Source organism: Podarcis liolepis (genome assembly GCF_965112155.1).
Source record: "Podarcis liolepis genome assembly, chromosome: 4".
In the NCBI taxonomy this organism is placed as follows: Eukaryota; Metazoa; Chordata; class Lepidosauria; order Squamata; family Lacertidae; genus Podarcis; species Podarcis liolepis.
The window spans coordinates 72923931-72946618 of record NC_139558.1 but is presented as its reverse complement, the minus strand read 5'-3'; the positions used below and the strand labels follow the sequence as shown (position 1 = coordinate 72946618).

The 22688-nt window shown below is 44.7% G+C and overlaps 1 protein-coding gene across 1 annotated transcript; it reads left to right on the top strand.

Annotated features, from left to right (window-relative positions):
* Window positions 1–550: 550 nt before the first annotated feature.
* LOC310705897 (transmembrane protein 45B-like) lies at window positions 551–21473 on the top strand. Its single transcript, XM_083500818.1, has 6 exons — window positions 551–1889; window positions 12807–13002; window positions 14584–14796; window positions 16069–16253; window positions 19608–19753; window positions 21228–21473. Exons 2-6 carry the CDS (start codon window positions 12816–12818, stop codon window positions 21319–21321), a joined length of 825 nt encoding a protein of 274 aa, XP_083356944.1. The 5' UTR covers window positions 551–1889; window positions 12807–12815; the 3' UTR covers window positions 21322–21473.
* Window positions 21474–22688: the final 1215 nt, after the last annotated feature.

Sequence of the window (22688 nt, the reverse complement as noted above, 5' to 3'; positions counted from 1 at the left end):
TGTAGAACATCCCAAGTTCAACCTCCAGCATATGCAGGTAGGACTGGGAAAGACCCCCTTTCTGAAACTCTGGCGAGCTGCTGCCAGTCTGTGTAGACAATGCTAAGCTAGACAGACTGCTGGTAGTACAAGGCAGCATCCTATGTTCCCTCTATTTCCAATTTCAAGGAATGAACGTCTCATGCAGCCAAAATTACACCACCTATGCTCAAGAGGGAGGTATTGGCACACTTGGTAAAACCATAAGGTCGGACTAGATGCCACTTGCTGTACCTTCCAACTCTAGAATTCTGTGATTCTATGCCAGCAATGATGACTTTTCCTGCTCCCTACCCCCACCATTGTGTGAAATCTTAACATTGTAAAATGCCAAACATTTGTTTGCCTATCGTTTGTAGCACACTGATGTTTATCAGATGGCACAGAGATGTATGGCTTTCCTGGTTTTCTGTTCCCCGTTTTGCTTTTCTATTGTTTCTCTTTAAAAACTACTCTTTTACAAAAAAGAAGAAGAGGAAGAGGAGGGGGAAGAAGAAGTGCGCAAACAATAGGCTTACCAGCTGCAATAGGAGAGTCAAGCATACCAGTTTCACAGAGAAGCACATCATTGCTTACTTCAACTCGCCTGTGGAAACAACTCAGAGGCCATGAAAGAAGGAAGGGTATCAACAGGAAGATTTAAAAGAACTATTGGAAACTCAAGGCAGTGGAGATATAAGATGATCAGAGCCCCACCGAACTTGAAGCATGGGAAGTCCCAACAAAAAACTAGAATTTGGCAGAATATTTGGACTATATGATATGTATTTGTATAATTTGGAATATTTAATGTGATTTGATTGGATTGTTAAAATGGAAAATTTAATAAAAAATATTTTTTTAAAAAATTCTAATTACAACCAGGAAACAGAAGCCTCTGAGGATGATGGATTCAAGAAGAGAGAAGAGGTCACCCTTTCCCTGTGCTGGAGAATAAGGGCCAATTTTAATGGGGTCTTCTTCCTTTTGGGGCTGTGCAGCTCTGCAAAAACAAAAGCCTTTTAGTAATAACTGGAACCAAATACAGTAAAGGAATTGAATTTGCATCTATCAGGCCAGGGAAGTTTGCCAAACGATTGCTGCTTAAAGGGTCCTCCTGAAAAATCCAGAGGGCTGTGCTTTCTCTCTCTCAATTTCTTAAGACCAGCAGGAGTTCCTACAAAGGAAATAAATGGCTGTTCTTCTGGGACTCCCAAAAGTGCCCACAACGAGGGAGAGAACATCTTCGCTTGACTCTTGGTAGGAGAGCACCCCTCGTTTTCTCCTCCCAAGGCAGCAGTCCTCCGTGACTCCCAATCGGGCCAGTGGGCGCCAGTTGTGCCCATCTCGCCTGTGGGACAGTCTCTCCCCTTCCCTGCCTTTGGCCACCTCCCCTCAGTGCCACATCACTGCAGCCCCTGAGGCAGTGCCCCTCTTACCCCAGCAGAGGGCGGCTGCAGGGAGGCGGGGAACTCTCTCGCAGACGGACGTCTCCTCCAGCCCATCCGCAGGCGAGAGGGGGTAGAAGGGGCCAATGGGACGCGGCTGGGGAGGCGGGCGCGGAGGAGAGAGGGAGAAGGCGCCGGCTTGATTGTCCCAGCGGCGCCACTGGCCCGAAGAGGCGCAACTCTGGGCAGCGGGAGGAGGCGGGATGGGAGCGGGGAGGAGCCGCCGCGCGGATGCATCTTTCCCGGACGACGATCGCCTCCAGCCTTTCGTAGCTGCTGCTGAGGAGGGATGAGGTCACCCACACGTCCGCATCCTTGAAAGTCGCCGGAGCGCCGCGGGTTAAATGATTCTCAAAAGTTCCCAATTGGGACAATAAGGATCATTTTGCAAAAAAAAAGTTGGAAAGAAGCAGACCAAGTTCGGTAAGCTTTAGCCCCTGTATTTGCGTGGTTCTCTCTCTCTCTCTCTCCCCCCCCCCCCGTTCCCACAGATTTGAGGGAGTGGATCTCTCCCATCTGCTCCGGAGTGGATCTCTCCTGTCTGCTCCGGAGTGGATCTCTCCCATCTGCTCCGGAGTGGATCTCTCCCGTCTGCTCCGGAGTGGATCTCTACCATCTGCTCCGGAGTGGATCTCCCGTCTGCTCCGGAGTGGATCTCTCCCGTCTGCTCGCTGCCCGATCCTGAGCACGTTCACGCCGCAAAAGTCTCATTTCCTGAGTTTAGCGTTACTCGGGCATAACTGCGCTTACCTGGGAATAACTGGATTCCCATGGAGTTCAGAGTAGGAAAAGCATTTATATGTGATTTGCAGACGTCGACACACGTCTTTGAGCATCTCTCGCTGGAAGCTTTCAGCTCAAGCCTTTCTCACATTCTAGCGGGACGTTCTCCTGCGCAAGTCCTTTCGGAATGAATGTTAAACGCCTTTCTCGCACCTTGGGCGCAGTTTGTTGGGGACTGTGCAGGAGAACTTCCCGCCGGCTGCTGTCTTTTTTTCTGTGGCTCCTGGAAAGTCGACTCCCCCGCTACACCGGAGTTTGCGGAATCGAGGGAGAGTGGTGTATAGAATAGTTTTTTCATATTTGCTGTTATTTGGCCTGCCTTCTATTCTTTATATATTGTGGGGCTTGGTGGGAAACACTCAGTGTGCCTAAATAAATAGGGAAACTTGTTGAAGATTAACTAACGTGTTTTAGTTGCTCCTTTGCCTTCAAGACCCGTATGGGTTTTTCCCCCCCAACAACAACAACAAGGATGTGATCTAACCATTTTTTAAAAAACCCCCAACACATTTCATTATTCTGGTAGCACTGCAGATATTTTCAGCATGAGTCAAGTGTTGATGGCAACTGATCTATGTGTAAATACAATACAGCATGTCACAAAATATTAGATACAGGTCTATAGCTTGTTCCTTTATATGCTAGCCTGGGTTGTTATGACACACAGGAATGCTCCCAAGAGTAATTGGAAACACCTTTTTTCCAATTGAAAATATGACCCCAAAATATTATCGCACCACAATAGGATATTTCAACATAGTTTTTTTTGTTACTGTTATTAAATCTTAACCTATAAAGCATGCTTTCTATATCAAAGGTGATTCTGCAAACCAATGTTTCCCTTATGAAGTTCATAAAAGTAAGTCATGGAAGTCAAGAAAAGCTGCTACAACTTAGTTCCCTAAGACAGAATCGTCGCTGCCACAGCCATGCTGCCCAATATGATTCAGATATTTCAGGTGGTAGAGAAAATGGTGAACAAAGTCTGTAAGATGAAAGATGGCTGTCTAATTCAAGGGATAAATTAATGGAAGTACTAAGTAATGTAGGCCTTCTGGGTCATGTCCTTGTTATGTACACCAGCCCCTAAGGAATGCTGTTGCATATTTTACTGTGGATGGAGAATTATTGAATTGTGGAAGGGATCTTTCAGTTCATCTGCTCCAGGTGTGGGCAGCTGCAAAATGGTGGCTTAGGGGCCTGGGCATAGCCAGGATTTATGCTGGGGGCGCAGGATTTATGTTGGGGGTGTGTGCAGAACCAAGCTAACTGCAATGTGATTGTTCAGTTACTTAAGTATTTTTATTTACTTGATTGGGGTGGGCAGCTGCCTAGGGGTGACATGCAAAATTGACCCCAGAGTTTCTGCAGATCAAGGATTCTTAAAGCTTTTCAGCATGTGTGTAGGGGGCCATTTTGTTGTTGCCATTGTTAAACTAATGGGAATCCGAAACCCCTTGCCAATCTACTGAAAATTCCTGAGATATCACCAATTGTTGTAGATTTGTCTACTGCCTGGCCCATGTCTAGCTGAACCAATCCTCTGCTTAAGGCAGGTTCAACAAGACAGGATATGCTACGGCGTCTCCGCTTAAATATGCAACTGGACAATGCAAGGGGCTCCTTATTCTCTCTTCAAGTTCTGGAACAGATTAAAGAAGTTCTTATTAACTAAGCCCATTTATCATCTCCAATACAAGGACACCCCGTGATGCATAAGCAGCTCTCCAGCCATAATGCGCCACATGCTACAATTCTCCCTACTGGGGGCACCGAGTCTCTTACTCCATTCTAGATTTCTCTAGACAGTGCTGATGGGAATGGGGATAGTTTGCTTCAGTTGCAGGCTAGTACTTCATACCCAACAGAGTTCCATGTGGTAGAAGAGGAAGAATGAAGTGATGGCTCTGTGCAAGAAGTCAAATTTCCCCAAGAAGTCAAACCTTCCCATTGCCTTTTTCAAGAGAGTCATTACATGCTTCTCATGTGTTGATATTTGGTTACCTTAGGTCTTACTCCTCTGTCATCAGAGGCACATGTGGCTTCCTGTCAAGCAACCCAGCCTCTTGCAAATTTCAACATTTGTTTAAAAGCTTGCAGTGTGCCTCCTTCCTGTGTATCTGGTAAGTGTGCACATGCAGACTATCGTTTTCCGCCTTTGCAACAGCAATGAAACAGCAGAAATTGCCAACAGTGGAATCTTGAGCAGGGTAACTCTGCAAAGAAAAAGAAAGAGCCGGGGTGGATTTGATTGAAATCAAATTGATTTAAATCACGATTTAAATCATGATTTAAATCACTAGTCAGTAAGACTTGATTTAAATCATTTTTTTAACAGAAAGACTCATACTTGCTAGTATAATCTTAATATTTACAACCAGATGAAGGTTTCATTTTTGGAATAATAAATTTTCAGACTAGCTTTTACAATTATATCAAAAATTACTGATTTGGTTATACTATTAGAAATACGTAGACAGATCATTATGAAATGATTGCTTATATTTAGACAACTTTTCTGCTGCTGGAAGGAGAAAAATAACCATTTCCTTAATAACAATTTAAACCATTTATTTAACTAAAACAATAACATTATAGCATATGTATCCATGTTTGTTAACTGATGTGGTTAAACGATTTTTTAAAAACCCCCACACACCTTAGACTGAGTTTTAGCACACATGAAAAAGTTAAAACAAATTTTTATTCCCTGATGAATAGCCTTTGGACTATAATGTAACTTAAATAGAAAACTGTCTTTAGAAAGAATTTTCCTCCAAAAGTGTTTTATTTTAAAAATCCAATTTAAATCCAAAAAAATCCGATTTAAATAATAATTAAAAAATCATTTTATTTTTTAAAAAATTAATCATTTCTTTTTGTCCACCCTGGAAAGAGCATTGAAACTCAGCTGCACAAGCAGTATGCACACAAGTGGAAGTTAATGAAATAAAACAAATAGCTCTCTTTAACTGCTGACCAACAACAACAACAATTATTATTTACCGGTATATCCTGCCCATCTGGCTAGGTTTCCCCAGCCACTCTGGGCGGCTTCCAAAAAAGTATTAAAATACAGTAGTCTATTAAACATTAAAAGCTTCCCTAAAGAGGGCTGCCCTCTGATGTCTTCTAAAAGTCTGGTAGTTCTCTTTGACATCTGATGGGAGGGCGTTCCGCAGGGCAGGTTGTTGGGATTCGCAGGATACTGGATAAGTCTGCAGGCTTCAACAGGATGATGCAATACTCTGCTGGGTCAGAGTGACTCAGAAGGAGTGTGATTAGTGTAATTGGCTATCACCTGTTTTAAAAAGGAAAGCCTGTTTAACAGGGGGTGTGGTGGTGCTGTGGTGGAGAGTATTCGTTTGTAAGTACTCTGTATGGACTGTTTCTTTTGTAAATGCCTGTATATAGCTCACATTAAAAAGGACTGCACTGAAAAACCTGGAACTCTTAGTGTTTCGCTGAAAACGCCGCGTGGAATACGCGACAGGGTTATGGGCCCAGCACGCTTCCGCTGCGCAAGAGTACAGGTGGCAGTTATCTAGCCGTGGGTGCTGGAGGTGAGCTGCAGGGATGGAGCAGTCCAGAACTGGCGTGTTGCTGGAGAAGCTGACGGCCACGAACTACAGCATCTGGTCAGTCCGCATGCAACACTTCCTCAAGTGTGAGGGCCTGTGGAAAGTGGTGGAAGAGCCACCACAGCCCCCTGAGGAGGATGAAAAGGATGAGAAAGCTTTGGCTATGATCATCCTTGGAGTGGACGACAGCCAGCTAGTCTATGTAGCTGATAAGGTGACGGCAAGTGAGGCGTGGAATGCGCTCAAGGCTGTCCATGTGCGGAAGACAGCTGGCTCACTGATAACACTGACCAGGAGACTGTACCGGTGTCGGAAGAAACCGGGGGACTCCCTGGTAAACCACCTAAAATTCCTAACAGGCTGTTTCCAGGAGCTAGCCTTAAGAGGGAGGCCTGTGGGGGAAGAGGACAAAGTCTTTATAGTCCTAAGTTCCCTTGATGACAGCTATGATATGCTGGTCAACTCCCTCGAGTCTGTAGAGACTGATAAGCTGACTCTGGAATACGTGACCGGACGGTTGTATGCAGAGGAGGACAGGCGTGCAGAGCGAAAGATGACCTCAGCCCAGCTGTTGGAGCATCCCAGAGGGAAGAACAGCCGGGAAGAGCAGAGGTGTCGGGAGCTGGAGAAACAGCCAGGAGGAGCTGCTGCAGGCCAGCCGGTGGTCAACAAAGTAAAAAGGTGTTTTTGCTGCAAGTCCAGTGGACATCTGCTGCGGGACTGCCCGAGAAAACAACAAAAACAGCGGAAGCACAAGTGGCAGCAGAGGGAGTCTACCGCTTGGGTGTCTGCAGATGGTCAAGAAAATGAGGAGCTGTGGGCTCTGGACAGTGGAGCTTCTCAAACCTTTTGTAAAAGAAAAGGATTGCTAACTGATGCTAGGGCTTCAAACAAAAAACATGTAAGTCTTGCTACGGGCCAGAAAGCTAATGTGGTTTGTGATGGGGAGGTTGTGTTCCCACAGCTGGGACACACATTCAGGAATGTGTTGTGTGTGCCTAATTTGCAAAACAATCTCCTGAGCATTCCTGATTTGGCAAAAGCAGGCTTTGAAGTAAATTTTGTGGGAGATCAGTGCCAGATAAAGCAAAATGGGGCAGTGTTGGCAAATGCTAGCCTTAGAACTAATATGTATGTACTGCAGTGTGAATCTAAGGTTGCAAATGTGCAAAATGTCCCGACCCATGATATGTGTATTCATCTCCTGCACAGGCGTCTGGCTCATGCTAGCTATAAGGTGCTAAACAAAACATTGTAGTTGTGTGGGGGGATGAAAAACATAAAAAGTTGTGATAATTACTTAGACTGCAAAATCTGCAAGGAGGTTAAAAGCAGGGCTTGCCCAGTAGCAAGAGCAAGCCAGAGAGAAACCAAAAAACCACTGGAGTTGATTCATGCTGATGTAACTGGCCCTTTTCCACCAAGTGTCTCCCACAACAAGTACTGTTTGATCCTAGTGGATGATTTTTCTAGATTTGGCTGGGTCTATCCATTAAAGCAAAATTCTGACGTTGCCCAAACTTTGAGGTTCTGGGTAAGAAAGGTAGAAATGCAACTTGGTGAAAAGGTGTCCTCTATTCAATCAGACAGGGGAGGGGAGTTTATGGCAAGCTCCCTAAGAAACTGGTTGCGTTCCCAAGGGATTAAACATAGGCTTACCAATGTGGCCACGCCTCAGGAGAACGGAGTAGCAGAGCGTAGGGGAGGTCTCTTGCAGACACAAATGAAAGCATTGTTAGCAGATGCAAATCTTCCAATTAAGTACTGGGCTGAAAGTATTAAGACTGCGAATTATATTGGGAATCGCTTGTGGTCAAGGGTACTAGATGACATACCCTATAAAATTCTCTATAACAAATGTCCCAGTTTGCAACATTTAAGAAAATGATACATTATGATGAAGTGTTTGCCCCAACAGCAAAGGCTGAAACAGTAAAATCAGTTTTAGCAATGGCAAGTCTGAGAGGGTTAAAAGTTAATCATTTTGATGTTGCCTCAGCATATTTAAATGCTCCTATTGACGCCGAGGTATATTTACAGCAAATACCAGGTTATGAGCTAGAAAAAGACAGCATGGTGTTAAAGCTGCAAAGGGCACTATACGGTTTACACCAAAGTGCACGTCTATGGCATGAATGCATAGACACAACTTTGAAAAAGATGGGATTCAAACAAAGCCTGGCTGATTCCTGTTTATATTCAGCAATGGTGCAAGGAAGTGTTTGTTATTTACTTTTGTATGTTGATGATATCTGTCTAATAACAACTGCACAAAAGCAAGTGTCTTGGTTTATAAACAGCCTAGGTAACAAATACAAACTGAAGTATTTGGGAGAGATTCAGAATTACTTAGGAGTAGAGGTTCAGAGAAATGAAGAGGGCGTTTACTCTCTGAGTCAGAAGGAAAAAATCGAAAAGTTACAGAAGACCTATGGAATGGAGAGGGCAAATGAGGTTGACACTCCCATAACTACCCAGTACAAAAATGAACCAGAAGGGCAAAAATGTGAGAATGCAACAGTGTTTCATTCTCTGTTGGGTTCTCTGTTATATTTAAGTTGTTGGACAAGACCCGACATAACATTGGCAGTGCACATGTTAAGCCAAAGAAGTGCAGACCCGGCTCAGAGAGATTGGGTAGCACTTAAAAGAATCCTAAGGTATCTGAAAGGCACAAAAGATTACAAACTGGTGCTGGATACAGGACATGATCAGCAAGTGTAGGCATACGCTGATGTCAGCTGGGGAGACAGAGAAAATGGAAAGTCTACCACTGGCTATGCCATATATATTGGAAATGCCCTGGTTCAGTGGAAATCCCAGAAACAAACATTTGTTGCCACAAGTACTTGTGAAGCAGAGTACTCAGCCATAAGCTGAGAATGTGTATCACAAATAGAGTGGTTTACTTGCCTAACAAAAGAGCTTGGAATACCTTCTGAAATGCCAATCACTGTGCTAAGTGACAACATGGCTGCACAACAGCTTGCCAACCAACAGAACTTTAAAAGCAAGAGTAAACATATTGCGATAAGATACGGAAATGTGAAAAATGCTTTGGAAAGAAATGTGTTAAAGGTACAGCACTGTAACACAAAATGTAATGTGGCAGATTTGTATACAAAATGTTTGGATGCTCCTAAATTTCGAGACTTAAGAGAATTATTGGGTCTCAAGCCTTTGACTTAAGGAGGAGTGTTGGGATTCGCAGGATACTGGATAAGTCTGCAGGCTTCAACAGGGTGATGCAATACTCTGCTGGGTCAGAGTGACTCAGCAGGAGTGTGATTAGTGTAATTGGCTATCACCTGTTTTAAAAAGGAAAGCCTGTTTAACAGGGGGTGTGGTGGTTGTGCTGTAGTGTGGTGGTGCTGTGGTGGAGAGTATTCGTTTGTAAGTACTCTGTATGGACTGTTTCTTTTGTAAATGCCTGTATATAGCTCACATTAAAAAGGACTGCACTGAAAAACCTGGAACTCTCAGTGTTTCGCTGAAAACGGCGCGTGGAATACGCGACACAGGTGCCACTACTGAAAAGGCCCTCTGCCTGGTTCCTTGTAACTTGGCTTCTTGCAATGAGGGAACCGCCAGAAGGCCTTTAGTGTCCGAGCAGAATGATGGGGGTAGAGACGCTCCTTCAGGTATACTGGGCCAAGGCCATTTAGGGCTTTAAAGGTCAGCACCAACACTTCTGCTCGGAGACATACTGGGAGCCAATGTAGGTCTTTCAAGACCGGTGTTATGTGGTCTCGGCGGCTGCTCCCAGTCACCAGTCTAGCTGCCGCATTCTGGATTAATTGCAGTTTCCGGGTCACCTTCAAAGGTAGCCCCATGTAGAGTGCACTGCAGTAGTCCAAGCGGGAGATAACTAGAGCATGCACCACTCTGGCGAGACAGTCTGTGGGCAGGTAGGGTCTTAGTCTGCGTACCAGATGGAGCTGGTAGAAAGCTGCCCTGGACACAGAATTAACCTGCGCCTCCATGGACAGCTGTGAGCCCAAAATGACTCCCAGGCTGTGCTCCTGGTCCTTCACTGGTTCTGATTTGAAAGAGAGTACATAGGGTGCCTCTGCTATAGGCGTCTAGTTAATAGAGATAATTGCTCAAATTAAAGCTGCATCATTCTCTGCTGTAGGAATGTAGGAAGTCAGTTCCACTGGCTAATAACATTTTGTACCTTAGACCCATTAAAGATGATCCATTGACTTCTTCTTAAGAAGGTCCACAGCGTGACTGGCCTCTCCATGTGTGCGTCTTGCACATCTTTAGATTCCATAAGAACATCCATTACCTGCCTGGAGGATCTTACAAAAAATGCACCGCAAGTTCAAAACAGGGTGAGACAAAACACCCTATAAGTTAATAAAGTCAGCAACGTTTATTGCAGAGACAACCTTGGATATGATTCAGTTCGCCGCTCATGCGATAGATACAAAAATGGTGGCATGCCAGGCTCTGTAGCTGAAACACTGAGAAGCACACACCCCATTCAAAGTGTATTCAGAGATGATGCATTGAAGGATATCCTAATAGAGTCTGAGACAAGAGGAAGGTGCTCATCACACAGACAGAGGGGGGAAAGTATTCAAAGTGACACACCTTATTCTCTATACCAGTCCTTTCGGAATTTCCAATACCAAGGGGAAATCCAGAAATTATAGACAAAACATCAATGGCACAAACCTAAATACCCTGAGAAGCAGCATCCAGATAGGTTCCAGAATACCATGGAGAATACCAAGTCCCACACCAAGGAAACTGAATACAGTAAGGTTGGGGTCATCTTCAAGATTTGTTCACGTGTTACAGCACGCAACCATGGATTGCTGGTCCTGAACGTGATAAAACATGGATACGGAATTTCTATCGACACCCCAATGCTTCCCTGCATTTCCTCCAGTGGTCCTAGTCCCCATACAGAACGAGTTTTGTCCAACCACAGGGATGTAGTCAGGGCAGAGGTGAGGGACCTTTTCCAGCTGACAACCACATTCCCTTCAGGGGGCCATGTGCAAATGGGGGGGGGGCTAGAGGCAAAAGTGGGTGGAGCAATAAATGCTAATTTTACATTTGCACAGCAGGGTAGTTTCTGCACACACACACACACACACACACGCACACACTCCTTTGTATTCTCTATGCAGGCAAGCAGGAGACATTATCGGAATTCAGCTTGTCAAAAGCATTTGAGAAAGGTGGAAAGTCTGGCCTGGGAGAGAAGGTGTGGTTTGGGGAGAATCCCGAGGGCCAAGCGGAGAGACATGGAGGGCCGCATTTGGCTGGTGGGCTCAGGGTTCCCCACTCCTGTCCTAGGTAATATAAAGATCAGTTCATGCAACAACTCTGAAGGACAAGCCAGTATGATCATAAAATAATTGGGAATTCTGCTGAGAAATACTACCTAACATAAAATCACTTGGTGAATTTCTTGCTGATCTGAGTTTCAGCTTATTCTTTTAACCACCGCCCTACCCCGCTTCCTGATTTCAATGAATAAGGATTGTGAAACATTTATGAACAGTCACAAAAGTTTGTTCCAGTGTTTGACTTGGAGACAAGTCAAACATTGATAAACATATTTCCCCCAAAATAGTGATTCTTTTTCTCCTAAGGAAAGGTTACTGTAAAATATATGTTTCACAGTAACCTTTTATCAATGGTGTTAGAAGAAACACACACACTATTTTTAGATAGATAACATTTATTTGTCAGAAGACAATATTATTCCATACAATATTTTTCCCCAATTCAGTTTTGGCTCCATATCTAAGAGGAAAATTATTTCAAAACAAAACCCCTCATTATTTCTGTTCTACAGTGATTTAACACAGCACATTCTGTTTTTAAAGATGCCTGTACTGTAAGGTTCTGCCAATATTTACAAACCTGCTTGGATAGCCAGAAAATGAGAAGGAAAGTCTGAGAGACTTACTGGAGTCATCAGTTCCTTAAAAAGCACTTTTGTTGTCTGCCATTTTGAGTCTGACATCTTCTAAGGTCAGGGGCGCTGACTTATAAAAAATATTGGGGGGCCCATACCGGGGTCCTGCGGCTGGTTCGCTCGGGTAGCCGGGAGAACGCAGTTCGAGGTGGCGGTGTTGGGGAGAGACCCTCGCTCAGGGGGCCACTAGACTTTGCGGCCGGCGGCCTATCTGGGGGGTTTTGGAGCGTATTTCGGCGGAGCGATTGGGGAGGAGGGGGCTTGTTGCCGGATTCTTCAGCTGAGTCGGAGATCCACTGCTGGGGGTCCCTGGGCCGAGTTGTGAGCACGGCCTGCTGAAGGGAGATCCAGCCGGGGTATTGCACCACAGCATCCACAGCCCTGCTGCTTATAGCAGCTGAAGGTGGTGGGGCCGGCAAATAGCTGCACCAGTCTAGGGCTTTCTGTAGGCCAGGCGAGACTGACAGGGGCTCTGGCTATGAAAATAAAATACAAAACCGAGCCTGGTACAAAGGGAATTTGGATCGCAGCGTTGAGGAGGGGTGGAAAGGAATCTGGAATCAGACTGTTTCAATGAGAAGTGCATATGCACATATCTTTTAATACAAGCTGAGATTCCTGCATTGCAGGGGTTGGAGTAGATCACCCTTGGGTTCCCTTCCAGCTCTACAATTCTGTTATTCTAAGGGTGGAGAACCTGTGGCTCTCCAGGTGTTCTAGGACTTGCAGTCTAGCACTGGCTATGCTGACTTGGGCTGGTGAGAGTAGGAGACCCAGCCACATCTGGTTCCCCAACCCTGCTCTAAAGGAGAGCTCAGATCGTCCAAGCATTATAACACTAGGCTCCCCACCATCCCCAAGGCTGCATCTGTCCAACATAATGAGGATCCACGTGACAAGCAAATGTTGTAAAGCCACCTCCTGCAGGTATATATTTATATGGAGACTGAAACTTAAGATTAGAGCCACAAGTAACGGGTTTCTTCCAGGAACGCTTTACTAAAGAACACTCTTTGACCGTATCTTTTTGTGCAGTAGGAAAAGATGGGAAATTTTAAAGGTCATGCACTTCCTGGAAGTTTCTTGCTTATCTTTGGCCTGTGGTGGTCTGTGAAATATCCACTGAAGTACCTCTGTCGAAGGAAAAATAACGCTTCCATTGGTTCCAAGGCAGGATTTCATCACTTAGAAATAGCAGAAGGCATAGCCAAAGCCTCCTTTGCCCTAATTGGTAAGTTGAAAATAGTTAGGACTGAGGATGTTTGGGTCTTCATGAATAACAATACAAACCATGATTATTTTTAAAACAATATGCATTAATGGTAAAACAAATTGTAGTGTGGATTCTGTCTGTCATTGAATGGGAGAAGGGTCATAGCTTAGTGGCAGGGGATCTTTTTTCTGTGTAGAAGGTCCCATGTTTAAAGTGAGCCTCCCTGGGGAGAGCATTCCACAAGTGGAGGGCTTCCACAGAAATGGCCCACTCTCATATTTCTGCCCACCAGACCTCACATGGAGGAGCCACACAAAGAAAGGCCTCGTCTGATGATGACACTGTGTCAGGGTGCTGTCAGTGGCTCCTGGCTGGTTGCCCAGGAAAGTATAAAGACAAGGAAAAGTTTCTTACAGTCTTCCTTTATTGCAAACTCTACAGAGAGAGGCTATAGAACCCAGCCGCTTGGATAATGGCATTGTCCCAAGTGAATCTCCACTCCTGGTCTCTCCCACTTTCTCATTCATCATTCTCATTGCCTCCTCTATGGGTGCCCTCTGCCTTTGAGCTCTTTGTTCTCCTACTTTTAAGGTTTGCCAGGTTCTGGGAGATGGACAGTCTGGAATGCTTTCTAGGGACAATGTGTCAGCCAACTTCTGCTTTGGCTCTCCCATGATTTTCCAACTCCCCCCCTCATCTGCCTCTGAGTTATGACCTCCCGCAAACCCCTGTTGTAAATCTCTATTGTCTTCCTCTTCCTCCTCTCTGGATGAGGTCTCCACCATTCCTCCTCTGCCCAGTCTCTGGGTCGGTTTATATGATGGTCTTTGAGGTATTACGGTCCTGAGCTATTTAAGGTTTTATAGGTCAAAACCAGCACTTTAAATTGAACCCGGATACTGGCAGCCAATGCAGTTGGGCCAAGATTGACGCAATGTGCTCCAACTGTCTTGCCCTGGTGATCAACCTGGTCGCTGAATTCTGTACCTGCTGAAGTTTCTGAACTGCCTTCATCATGATCCAGTAATCTAACCTGGAAGTTACCACACCATAGACAACTGATGTTAGGCTATCCCTGTCCAGATAGGGGTGTAGCTGGGCCACCAGCCGAAGCTGATGGGAGGCACTTTTTGCTACCGAGGCCCCCTGAGCCTCAAACAACGGCAGTGGATCCATTCTGTGTACCCATTCCTTCAGAGGGAGTGGAACCCCATCAAGAGCAGGCAGCCTCCCATCCATCCAGTCTAGGGAACCACCCACTAACAGTGCCCCAGTCTTGTGTGGATTGAGCTTCAAGGTCATTGGCTCTCAATCAGTCCATTACCAGGATGGTGTCAAGTTTCCTTTTGGGGTTCATAGCTGTGGTTCCAGATGCTTAATAGTGCTAAAGAAAGAAGATATGAAATGGAGTTGTGGGCAGTAGCATTGACTAGACCAAGAGGTATGCATAAAGGACTGACCTGAATTTTCAGCTGATGCAAAATAAGCAAGGAGAAAGGCTGCCATTACCACAGTGATGCTAAAAGGCTTTAACTAGTCTTTAATCAGGCAACTGAATAAGAAGGTTCTTGACACAGTGTGCCATTGTTTCACACACAGGTATGATCGCCGAACAGTTTGTTCCTGATGGGCCACATCTGAAGTTGTATAATTATGAAGAGAAACAATGGGATCACCTAATGAACTGGCAGCATGCAACCATGTATCTTTTCTTTGGCATCTCAGGGCTGGTAGACATTGTGGTGCACAGCACTAATGTGTTGCCAGTAGCCTTGGACAGGTTGATGCTTTCGATTGCTGTTTTTGTGGAAGGTGAGTTGACTGTATCATACTGTTAATGGAGGAAAATCTTCTCTGAACTCTTAACACAAAAATGAGAAGATAAAAGGTTATCCATTAGAGCAGTGCTCGCCAACCTGGTGCCCTCCAGATGTTTTGGACTGCAACACCCAATAAACCCTGCTTTGCCCTAGGTTGGTAAAAGCTGCATTAGAAAAATTACATCATATAGTCATGTATGAAAGGGTGCGACAAAGAGAGGCTGAAGGAAAGGTCAAGAATGAGAATTAATGGAGCTGAAGAATGAACTTTCTATCTTTACTGTATTAGGCAGACTAAAGGAAGAATAGAAGAGTTAAAGATTTGGGGTTTGAAGTAGGGTTAAAGGCTCCTTATATTTAAGTTAATTAAGCAGACACCACAGTGTATACTGCGATCCCAAACATAACACACTTATTGATGAGTGTGGCTCTCTGCTTTGCGTTAACAATATGTTTAGGATCACAGAAGCATGTACTTTCGGGTTACCATATTTCCAAAATATTTAAAAAATAGGAAAGCACATATATGTACATGCATTTTTGTTTGTGAAATGAAAATACCTCAGCATTTAATGTAAATTATGTATACAAATATAATAAGAACAATACCTTTGGGGGGACACAACCAATATTTTTGTCCACATTTTATTGATCTGTTTGCTGCTGGTGTTCTGTAATCTGCCTTGTGATGAGTCTTGCCCTTTAAAGCAGAATATAAATCTTTCAGCAAATAAATAGAAGGAAAACGTGTACATTAAAACTTTCATAGTGGGATTCACGTTCATACTTCCCCCTACTCCTGTCATAACTGGGGGTTTGGGGGGGTGTCGAGCATATGGAGGGAAGATTTAATTTTTTCGTCTCTTGCCCAAGTCCTGATAAAAATCGCTTCCCCACTGGACTGCTTTGCTCTGTGTTGCCAGTTAAAATAGTCCCCAACACCTATTATTAGTTACAGAGAGGGAGCATGAACCTGACATGGTTGCTAATTAGTATCCCATCTAGTTTCTATTTTGGCCCTGAGCACCGCAGACTTGTGGAGTCCTGAGCTATCTCCCTCTAGTATCCAAGGGAGGTGGGATATTGGATTCTCCCTGCTGAAATTCTAGGTACCTGAGCACTTCTTGACTTTTCTAAAATAATGCATGCGTATAGACATAGGTTACTTGAAACAAAACCAAAATATTACGGTTTGTAACAGAAAATTTGTTCAGTAAATTAATACGTGAAGCAAAAGTAGACCCTCTCATTTCTTTGTCACCAGGATTTCTCTTTAATTTCCACATCCACGGGCGACCTATGTTAGATTTCCATGTTCATCAGTTACTTGTAGTGGCCGTCTTTGGAGGAGCTGCTTGCATCTTCTTGGAGGTCTTCTTCCATGGCGTCATTTTCCTTGAGATGTTCCGAACCAGTCTTTGTATACTGCAGGGGAGCTGGTTCTGGCAGGTGAGCGAGTCTGTGTTTCCTGCCTTCGTAATCAGTTAATTCCCAGGAAAACTTTGATTTCAGGCCCAGCAGCAGCCAGCAATATCCTTAGGGAGCTGATACCATTGCCCTACCAACCATCTTCTGGTGTTCCTCTAATTACCAGGCAGTCACCCTTGAAATTGGAGCTGATTATGTCACACTGGGGCGTTGTGCTTTATTACATTGATGGCTGCCTGGTACTCAACAGAGGAAGGCTGCCACCACCTTCCTCTTCATTCATCATCTTCTGCCTTCACAGGAGAGCCTTCTTTCTCATGCCTGCATTCAACAGAAACATACCGTATTTTTTGCTCTATAAGACGCACAAGACCATAAGACGCACCTAGTTTTTGGAGGAGGAAAACAAGGAAAAAAAATATTCTGACTCTCAGAAGCCAGAACAGCAAGAGGGATCGCTGCGCAGTGAAAGCAGCAATCCCTCTTGCTGTTCTGGCTTCTGGGATAGCTGTGCAGCCTGCATTCGCTCCATAAGACGCACACACATTTCACCTTACTTTTTAGGAGGGAAAAAGTGAGTCTTATAGAGCAAAAAATACGGTACTTAACTATTGCATTTATATCCCACCTTTTCTCCAAGGAGCTCAAGGTGGTCCCCATGGTTTCCCCCCTCCTCATTTAATCCCCGCAGCAACCCCTGTTGGGTTAGTTGGGCTGAGAGACAGTGAGTGGCCCAAGGTTACCCAGTGAGCTTCACAGCTGTGGAGATTTGAACTGGGGTCTCTCAGGTCCTGGTCCAAGACTCTTAACCACTGCACCATGCCTCTGAGTCAGAGGAGGAGTCAGACCACCCAACCCAATAGGGATCCTATAAATCAGGCCCCATGCCTGGTCCACTCTGCAACAGGGATCTGGCCTGTCTGAGATACTTGTGGGGAGAAAATGAAAGGCTGTAAAACGACACTCTTGGGGGAGCAGCCTGGAAGATGAGATTGAAAAATGGGAGGGCTGGTCCTTAGATGGATAAGTTTGGAGCTGTTCATTTGTCTTTCAAATACTGCACTTCAGATCAGACAGCTGCATTGTTTGTAACCAACCATTTCTCCTATTGAATAGAGGTGGCACAACAATGTACCGTATTTTTCGCTCTATAACACGCATCTGACCATAACACGCACGTAGTTTTTAGAGGAGGAAAACAAGGAAAAAATATTCTAAATGAAACAGTGAATGTATGATTTTTATGGTTCATGCTGTGGCCACAGACATGTGATCTGACAGTGAGTTTGGGGTAGCCCAATGCAAAAATCCTGAGGATCCATGTGGATCCATGCTTTGTAACCACGTTTTTGCGCCATTGCGGCCCCATGAAACAGTGGGTGCGTGTGTTTTTTGGTGCAGGCTGTAGCCATGGAAATGCTATGTGATCTGATGGTGAATTTGGGGTGACCCAGTGCAAAAATCCTGAGGATCCATGTGGATCCGTGCTTTGTAACCACGTTTTAAGTGGGGAGGGAAGGAAAAGAACTCAAGGGACAAGGAGCTTTTCCGCGGGGAGGAGGGTGGGAAAGAGCACTGTTGCTTTAAAGGTATACTTAAGGTATTTGCCCTGTGCCTGGGTTTTTGCCATTTAACAGTTTGCAGCCTTTTCCTTCCGCTCCTTGGTTTGAGGCAGAATAGATTTGAGCAAGTGAGGAGGACTTGGATTCCAGGGGATTCGCCATTAGCTGTGTAAAAGCGCTCCTCCTTGCAGCCTGAACGATAAGCAGCCACCAGCAGCAATAGAATGGAGCACAAAAAAGAGGTAGGGGCACTAGGACCCAGACAATGCTCAAATCTATCCTGCCTGAAAACAAGCTGCTCCATCCCAGCCGATCAGCTGAGACGCGGGGATTTGCGAAGTTTCCCCCTCTCCCTCATGCCCTCCCCAGCCTTTTTTTTTTACTTCCTGGTTTTCACTACGCTGGCTCAGAGCTCGAGGTTGGTTTTATTTTGCTGCTGGTTGTTTAAATTTTATCTTTCCTGCCGTCCCTCTGCAGCCTCATTGCTCTGGTTAGAGAGCGCGCAGACCTTTGCTAGCGTCTCTCCCTCCTCCCGTGTAAGCGGCTGCTGCCGGCTTTGCTGCTATGGCTCTCCTTCCCTCCCTCCTCCCGGCTCCAGGTCGCTTTAAAGAAAGCAAAGTGAGAGCCTCGTAGAGCGTGTAAGCGGCTCCCGCTTTGCTTGACTGATGGCAGCCATGGCTCCGATCTGTGCATTCGCTCCATAACACGCACAGGCATTTTCTCTTACTTTCTCGGAGCAAAAAAGTGCGTGTTTTGGAGCGAAATTTACGGTACTCATTCTGGCAAACTTTCATATTTCTGGGATGGATTATATCTTGCCTCATTATTGAAGCCACTATTGCTTCAAAGCTCAGGGCAAGGGAGTTAAATGAAACTCTGAACTCTGATGTTTTGTAAATCTTCTGTGTTTAGCTTTGTACATGCCACTTTGTTATGAGTTCCGTAGGCGCAGTACTGTTGTTTGAGAGTATATGTTATGACAAGGAAAACATCTAGGTAAAAAATAGAAAAGGTGCAGAGTTTGTTTGACGAATGGGAGAGTTCACAACAGCAGAACAAGTTTCAGAAGGGAAGGCAGCTCTCCCATTTGCAGTGCTTTCCATAAATAAGCTTAAATACAGTGGTACCTCAGGTTACATACGCTTCAGGTTACATACGCTTCAGGTTACAGACTCTGCTAACCCAGAAATAGTAGCTTGGGTTAAGAACTTTGCTTCAGGATGAGAACAGAAATCATGCTCCAGCGGTGCGGTGGCAGCGGGAGGCCCCTTTAGCTAAAGTGGTGCTTCAGGTTAAGAACAGTTTCAGGTTAAGAACGGACCTCCAGAATGAATTAAGTACTTAACCCGAGGTACCACTGTAAATATGTTCAGTACCATAGAAGAATTCACCAATGCATTCTCTTCTCCAGGGTGTTCCTCTGTAGATTTGGGATTGAGACTTATCTTCTTTTACTTCTGCTTGTAAATTTCTATTTAAGAAGCATTTCAAAAATGTAACTGTGAAGTTACTTTCTTTGGGCTGGTGTTATTATAAAAATATAAGTGTGTGTCTTACATCTTTCAAAATATAGACCAATTATGCATCATTTTATAAAATTTCTCTTTAAAATCATAACACAATGTGAATTTTAACCCTTTAGTCCACATATACTCTCACTGTTCCATCTGTATATTATAACCAATTTTGTTTACCCATTTGACCATGCATTCTTTAATTAGTTCTTCTTATGTTTCAAATTTCAAGAAAACTTTATACATTTTTGCAATAACATAGCCATCATCTGCCAAATGTTCTTTTTTTGACACCACAGATTGGATTTGTACTTTATCCTCCAAGTGGGGGTCCAGAATGGAACCAAACGGACCACAATAATATCATGTTCATCACCATGTGCTATTGCTGGCATTATGCATTTGCACTTCTAATAATGGCTTTGAATTACACTGTAATCAGCTGGTAAGTAAATCCCGAAGAGCTTCATTTAACTTGCCACTAAATGCTAGAGCATTGTTCAACATAAGAAAACTCTCAGCTATGCAAAATTGGCTACTCCAGTTCTGGAGGAATGCGAAACTGCAATGGCCTCCATATGTCAGCCTGCAACCATTGGCACAACCCAAGTGAGCTTTGCTGTTTTCTCACAACCTTGCTAGGAAATAAGCAAAGTTCCTCCGTGTCATTTATGTAGCAATGTGCCTTTCTTTTTCTTCTGAAAGAGGTAGCAGTCCGTTGAACTCTGTGAGGCTCTTTCCTGTAGTCTGTCTCTTCTCAAAGCTTAAGATCAGGGAAGATGCATGAACGATTTGCTCATGGATCTATTTGAAATGTCAGCCCTAGAATATTATATGGTTGGGTCCAGAGAAATGCCATTGAAAAGGATAGGAATGGCAGAGTGGTGCCCCTCACTGGCCCTCAGGTCAGTTGCGTCACTACTGCCTACCAGGAGGTAGAGGGTGAGGGATGAGGTCAGAATGGTGGAAATGGGCCAACAGGAGCACATGCATCCTAGCCTCACAGTCCCCTCCCTCTCCCACTCTGCACCCTGTAAGCAGCAGTGACACAACTGACCAGAGATCAGGTGACTTCCAGCACCCATTGCATTGCTGGAGGGTTATTTTCCGGACTCTGCCAAGGGTTGAGGGACTCTGCTGAATGGCGCAGGTTGTGGTACAGGGGGATTGAGGAGGGGATAGCTGACGATTGTGTAGAGCCACCATCCATGAGCACTTTAAAGTGTGACAAAACATTGGTGAGTTGACTTGGGGTATACATTGTTATTATGGTAATCCCGTATAAAATAGGCAGCTCCCCACTTGATTCCTACCCAGCTTAGAATATATGACAGTGACTTTGCAATTCATGTGCAAAGCAGAAATATATATAAACAACTAAGGTAAGATTGCCAACTTCAATTAAAAATTATACGAAATGAAACATATATTTTATTTTAATGAAATATTTCCAGTCTCTGATGTCACCAGATTATATTGGCCCACACCACAGGGAGAAAAGTCATTTAGTAATCAGCTGAGTGCCCTGAATGAGCTGATAATGGGGTTATTAACTATTTTACACAAATATCTTAAAAAGAGCAAAGCTATATGTGAGTGTTTCGGAAGTGCTCTCTCTGCATGGACATAGATGATTTTGGGATGGATTTTGCTTTAAATGACCCTCAAATACTGTTGAAGGCAGCTCATTCATTTGTGCACTTGAGAAAACTCTTCTATATTTTAGAATAGTTGGATCCTGTAGATATATATGCCAGTGTATCAGGATATATAATTGGAAAACAGTTAAACCAGGAATATAAGTTTCTCATTCAGAAAGGCTCTTCTGTTGTTTGATATCAAATAGGTGTTGATTTCCTGACACCTAACCGGGTGAACATGTAGCTCAAATGGTTCTGCTTTGTTTTCCCCCTCTCCAGGATAGTTCGCACAAAACTAAAACAAACTCCATCCATGGAAATTGGATTATTGAAAACATCTGAGCGAGACCAGGAATCGGAAGATGAGATCTAATTCAGCACAAATGTTTTCTTACGGTTTCGCACCTATTCTTTCCACTTCTGAATTGTAATGGCGTTGTTTATCACATCATTAAGACTCTGCATTAATTTATGAAACTTCCATTAGTGCATCGTTTATCCTTTGCTTGAAGTAGAAAGAGAATGTTTTGCAGAGGCTTTGCGCAACCATCCCAAGCTAGAAGAGGGAGATGGAGTGCTCCGTCTCCCTCTTCTGCCTTCAGGGACAGCTTGGCCCGCTATCCCACGAGCTTGTGGGGCTGGCGGGGGGAGAAGCAGGCTTGCTTCTCCCACCCCCAGCCTCCAGTTCAGGTCGGGGAATAGCGGGATGGCGGCGCTCTGCCATCCCCCTATCCCCCGAGCTTGTGGGGATGGCGGGGGGGAGAAGCAGGCTTGCTTCTGCCCCCGCCAGCCTCCAGTTCAGGTCGGGGAATAGCGGGGTGGCGGCGCTGCGCCTCCCCGCTGTCCCCAGCTTTTGGGTGCAGGCTGCTGCCCGCAAGCCTTGCGAGCCCGCGGGACATCCCGCCGGGCTTGGAAGACTTGGGATAGCTTCCTGAAGCCTGGAGAGCGAGAGGGGTCGGTGCGCACCGACCCCTCTCGCTCTCCAGGCTTCAGCGAAAGCCTGCATTCGCCCCATAGGACGCACACACATTTCCCCTTCATTTTTGGAGGGGAAAAAGTGCGTCTTATAGGGCGAAAAATACGGTATAAAGAATAATTTGTTGTCTGTCCAAAGTGTATCTTGCAAATTTATATTTTTCAAAGTTATTGCTTTGTTTATTATTATTTATTATCGAGTACGATCTAACTGCATTAAAGGAAATACAAATCTAGTGCAAAAAAAAAAAGGTTAGTGTTGTGACTTAGGACACAATGGCATTCTTAAAATGCTGGAAGATTGTAAGCACTATGTTAGACTTGTTACTTACCTTGTACCAGAGTCCATTTATCTAAATAAGGCATATATGCCTGCTGTATATCTTAGAGCCTTTGCTCTGAATTTATTCAGTGTGTAGTAGAGTTGGGTGAGAGGGTTCAAATCCCCACTTGACCATGAAACTTGACACACCTTGGAAAAGTCATTATGTCTCTGTGAGGCATGGGGAATATGAGGCCCTCCAGATGTTGTTGCACTCCATCTCCCATCAGCCACAGACAGCAAGGTCAGTGATCGTGTAGGATGGGAGTTGTAGTCCAGCAACTTCTTCAGAGCCACAGGTTCACTATCCCTATACTCAAAGCAAACAGTGATTACTGTTTGGGAGAGGGATATGGCCGTGCTACCTCCCTCACTTGCAGATACCTCTTCCTGGAAGTAATACTCATTCCTTTTGAGTTTGCTTACTGGGAAAGCACCATTTA

Excerpts from the sequence above, each read along its gene's own strand:
- LOC310705897 (XM_083500818.1), top strand. The coding sequence starts at position 12,816 with ATGGGAAATTTTAAAGGTCATGCACTTCCTGGAAGTTTCTTGCTTATC. Across the intron at positions 13,003-14,583 it reads AGCCTCCTTTGCCCTAATTG|GTATGATCGCCGAACAGTTT; the intron begins GTAAGTTGAAAA and ends TTTCACACACAG. Across the intron at positions 16,254-19,607 it reads AGGGGAGCTGGTTCTGGCAG|ATTGGATTTGTACTTTATCC; the intron begins GTGAGCGAGTCT and ends TTGACACCACAG.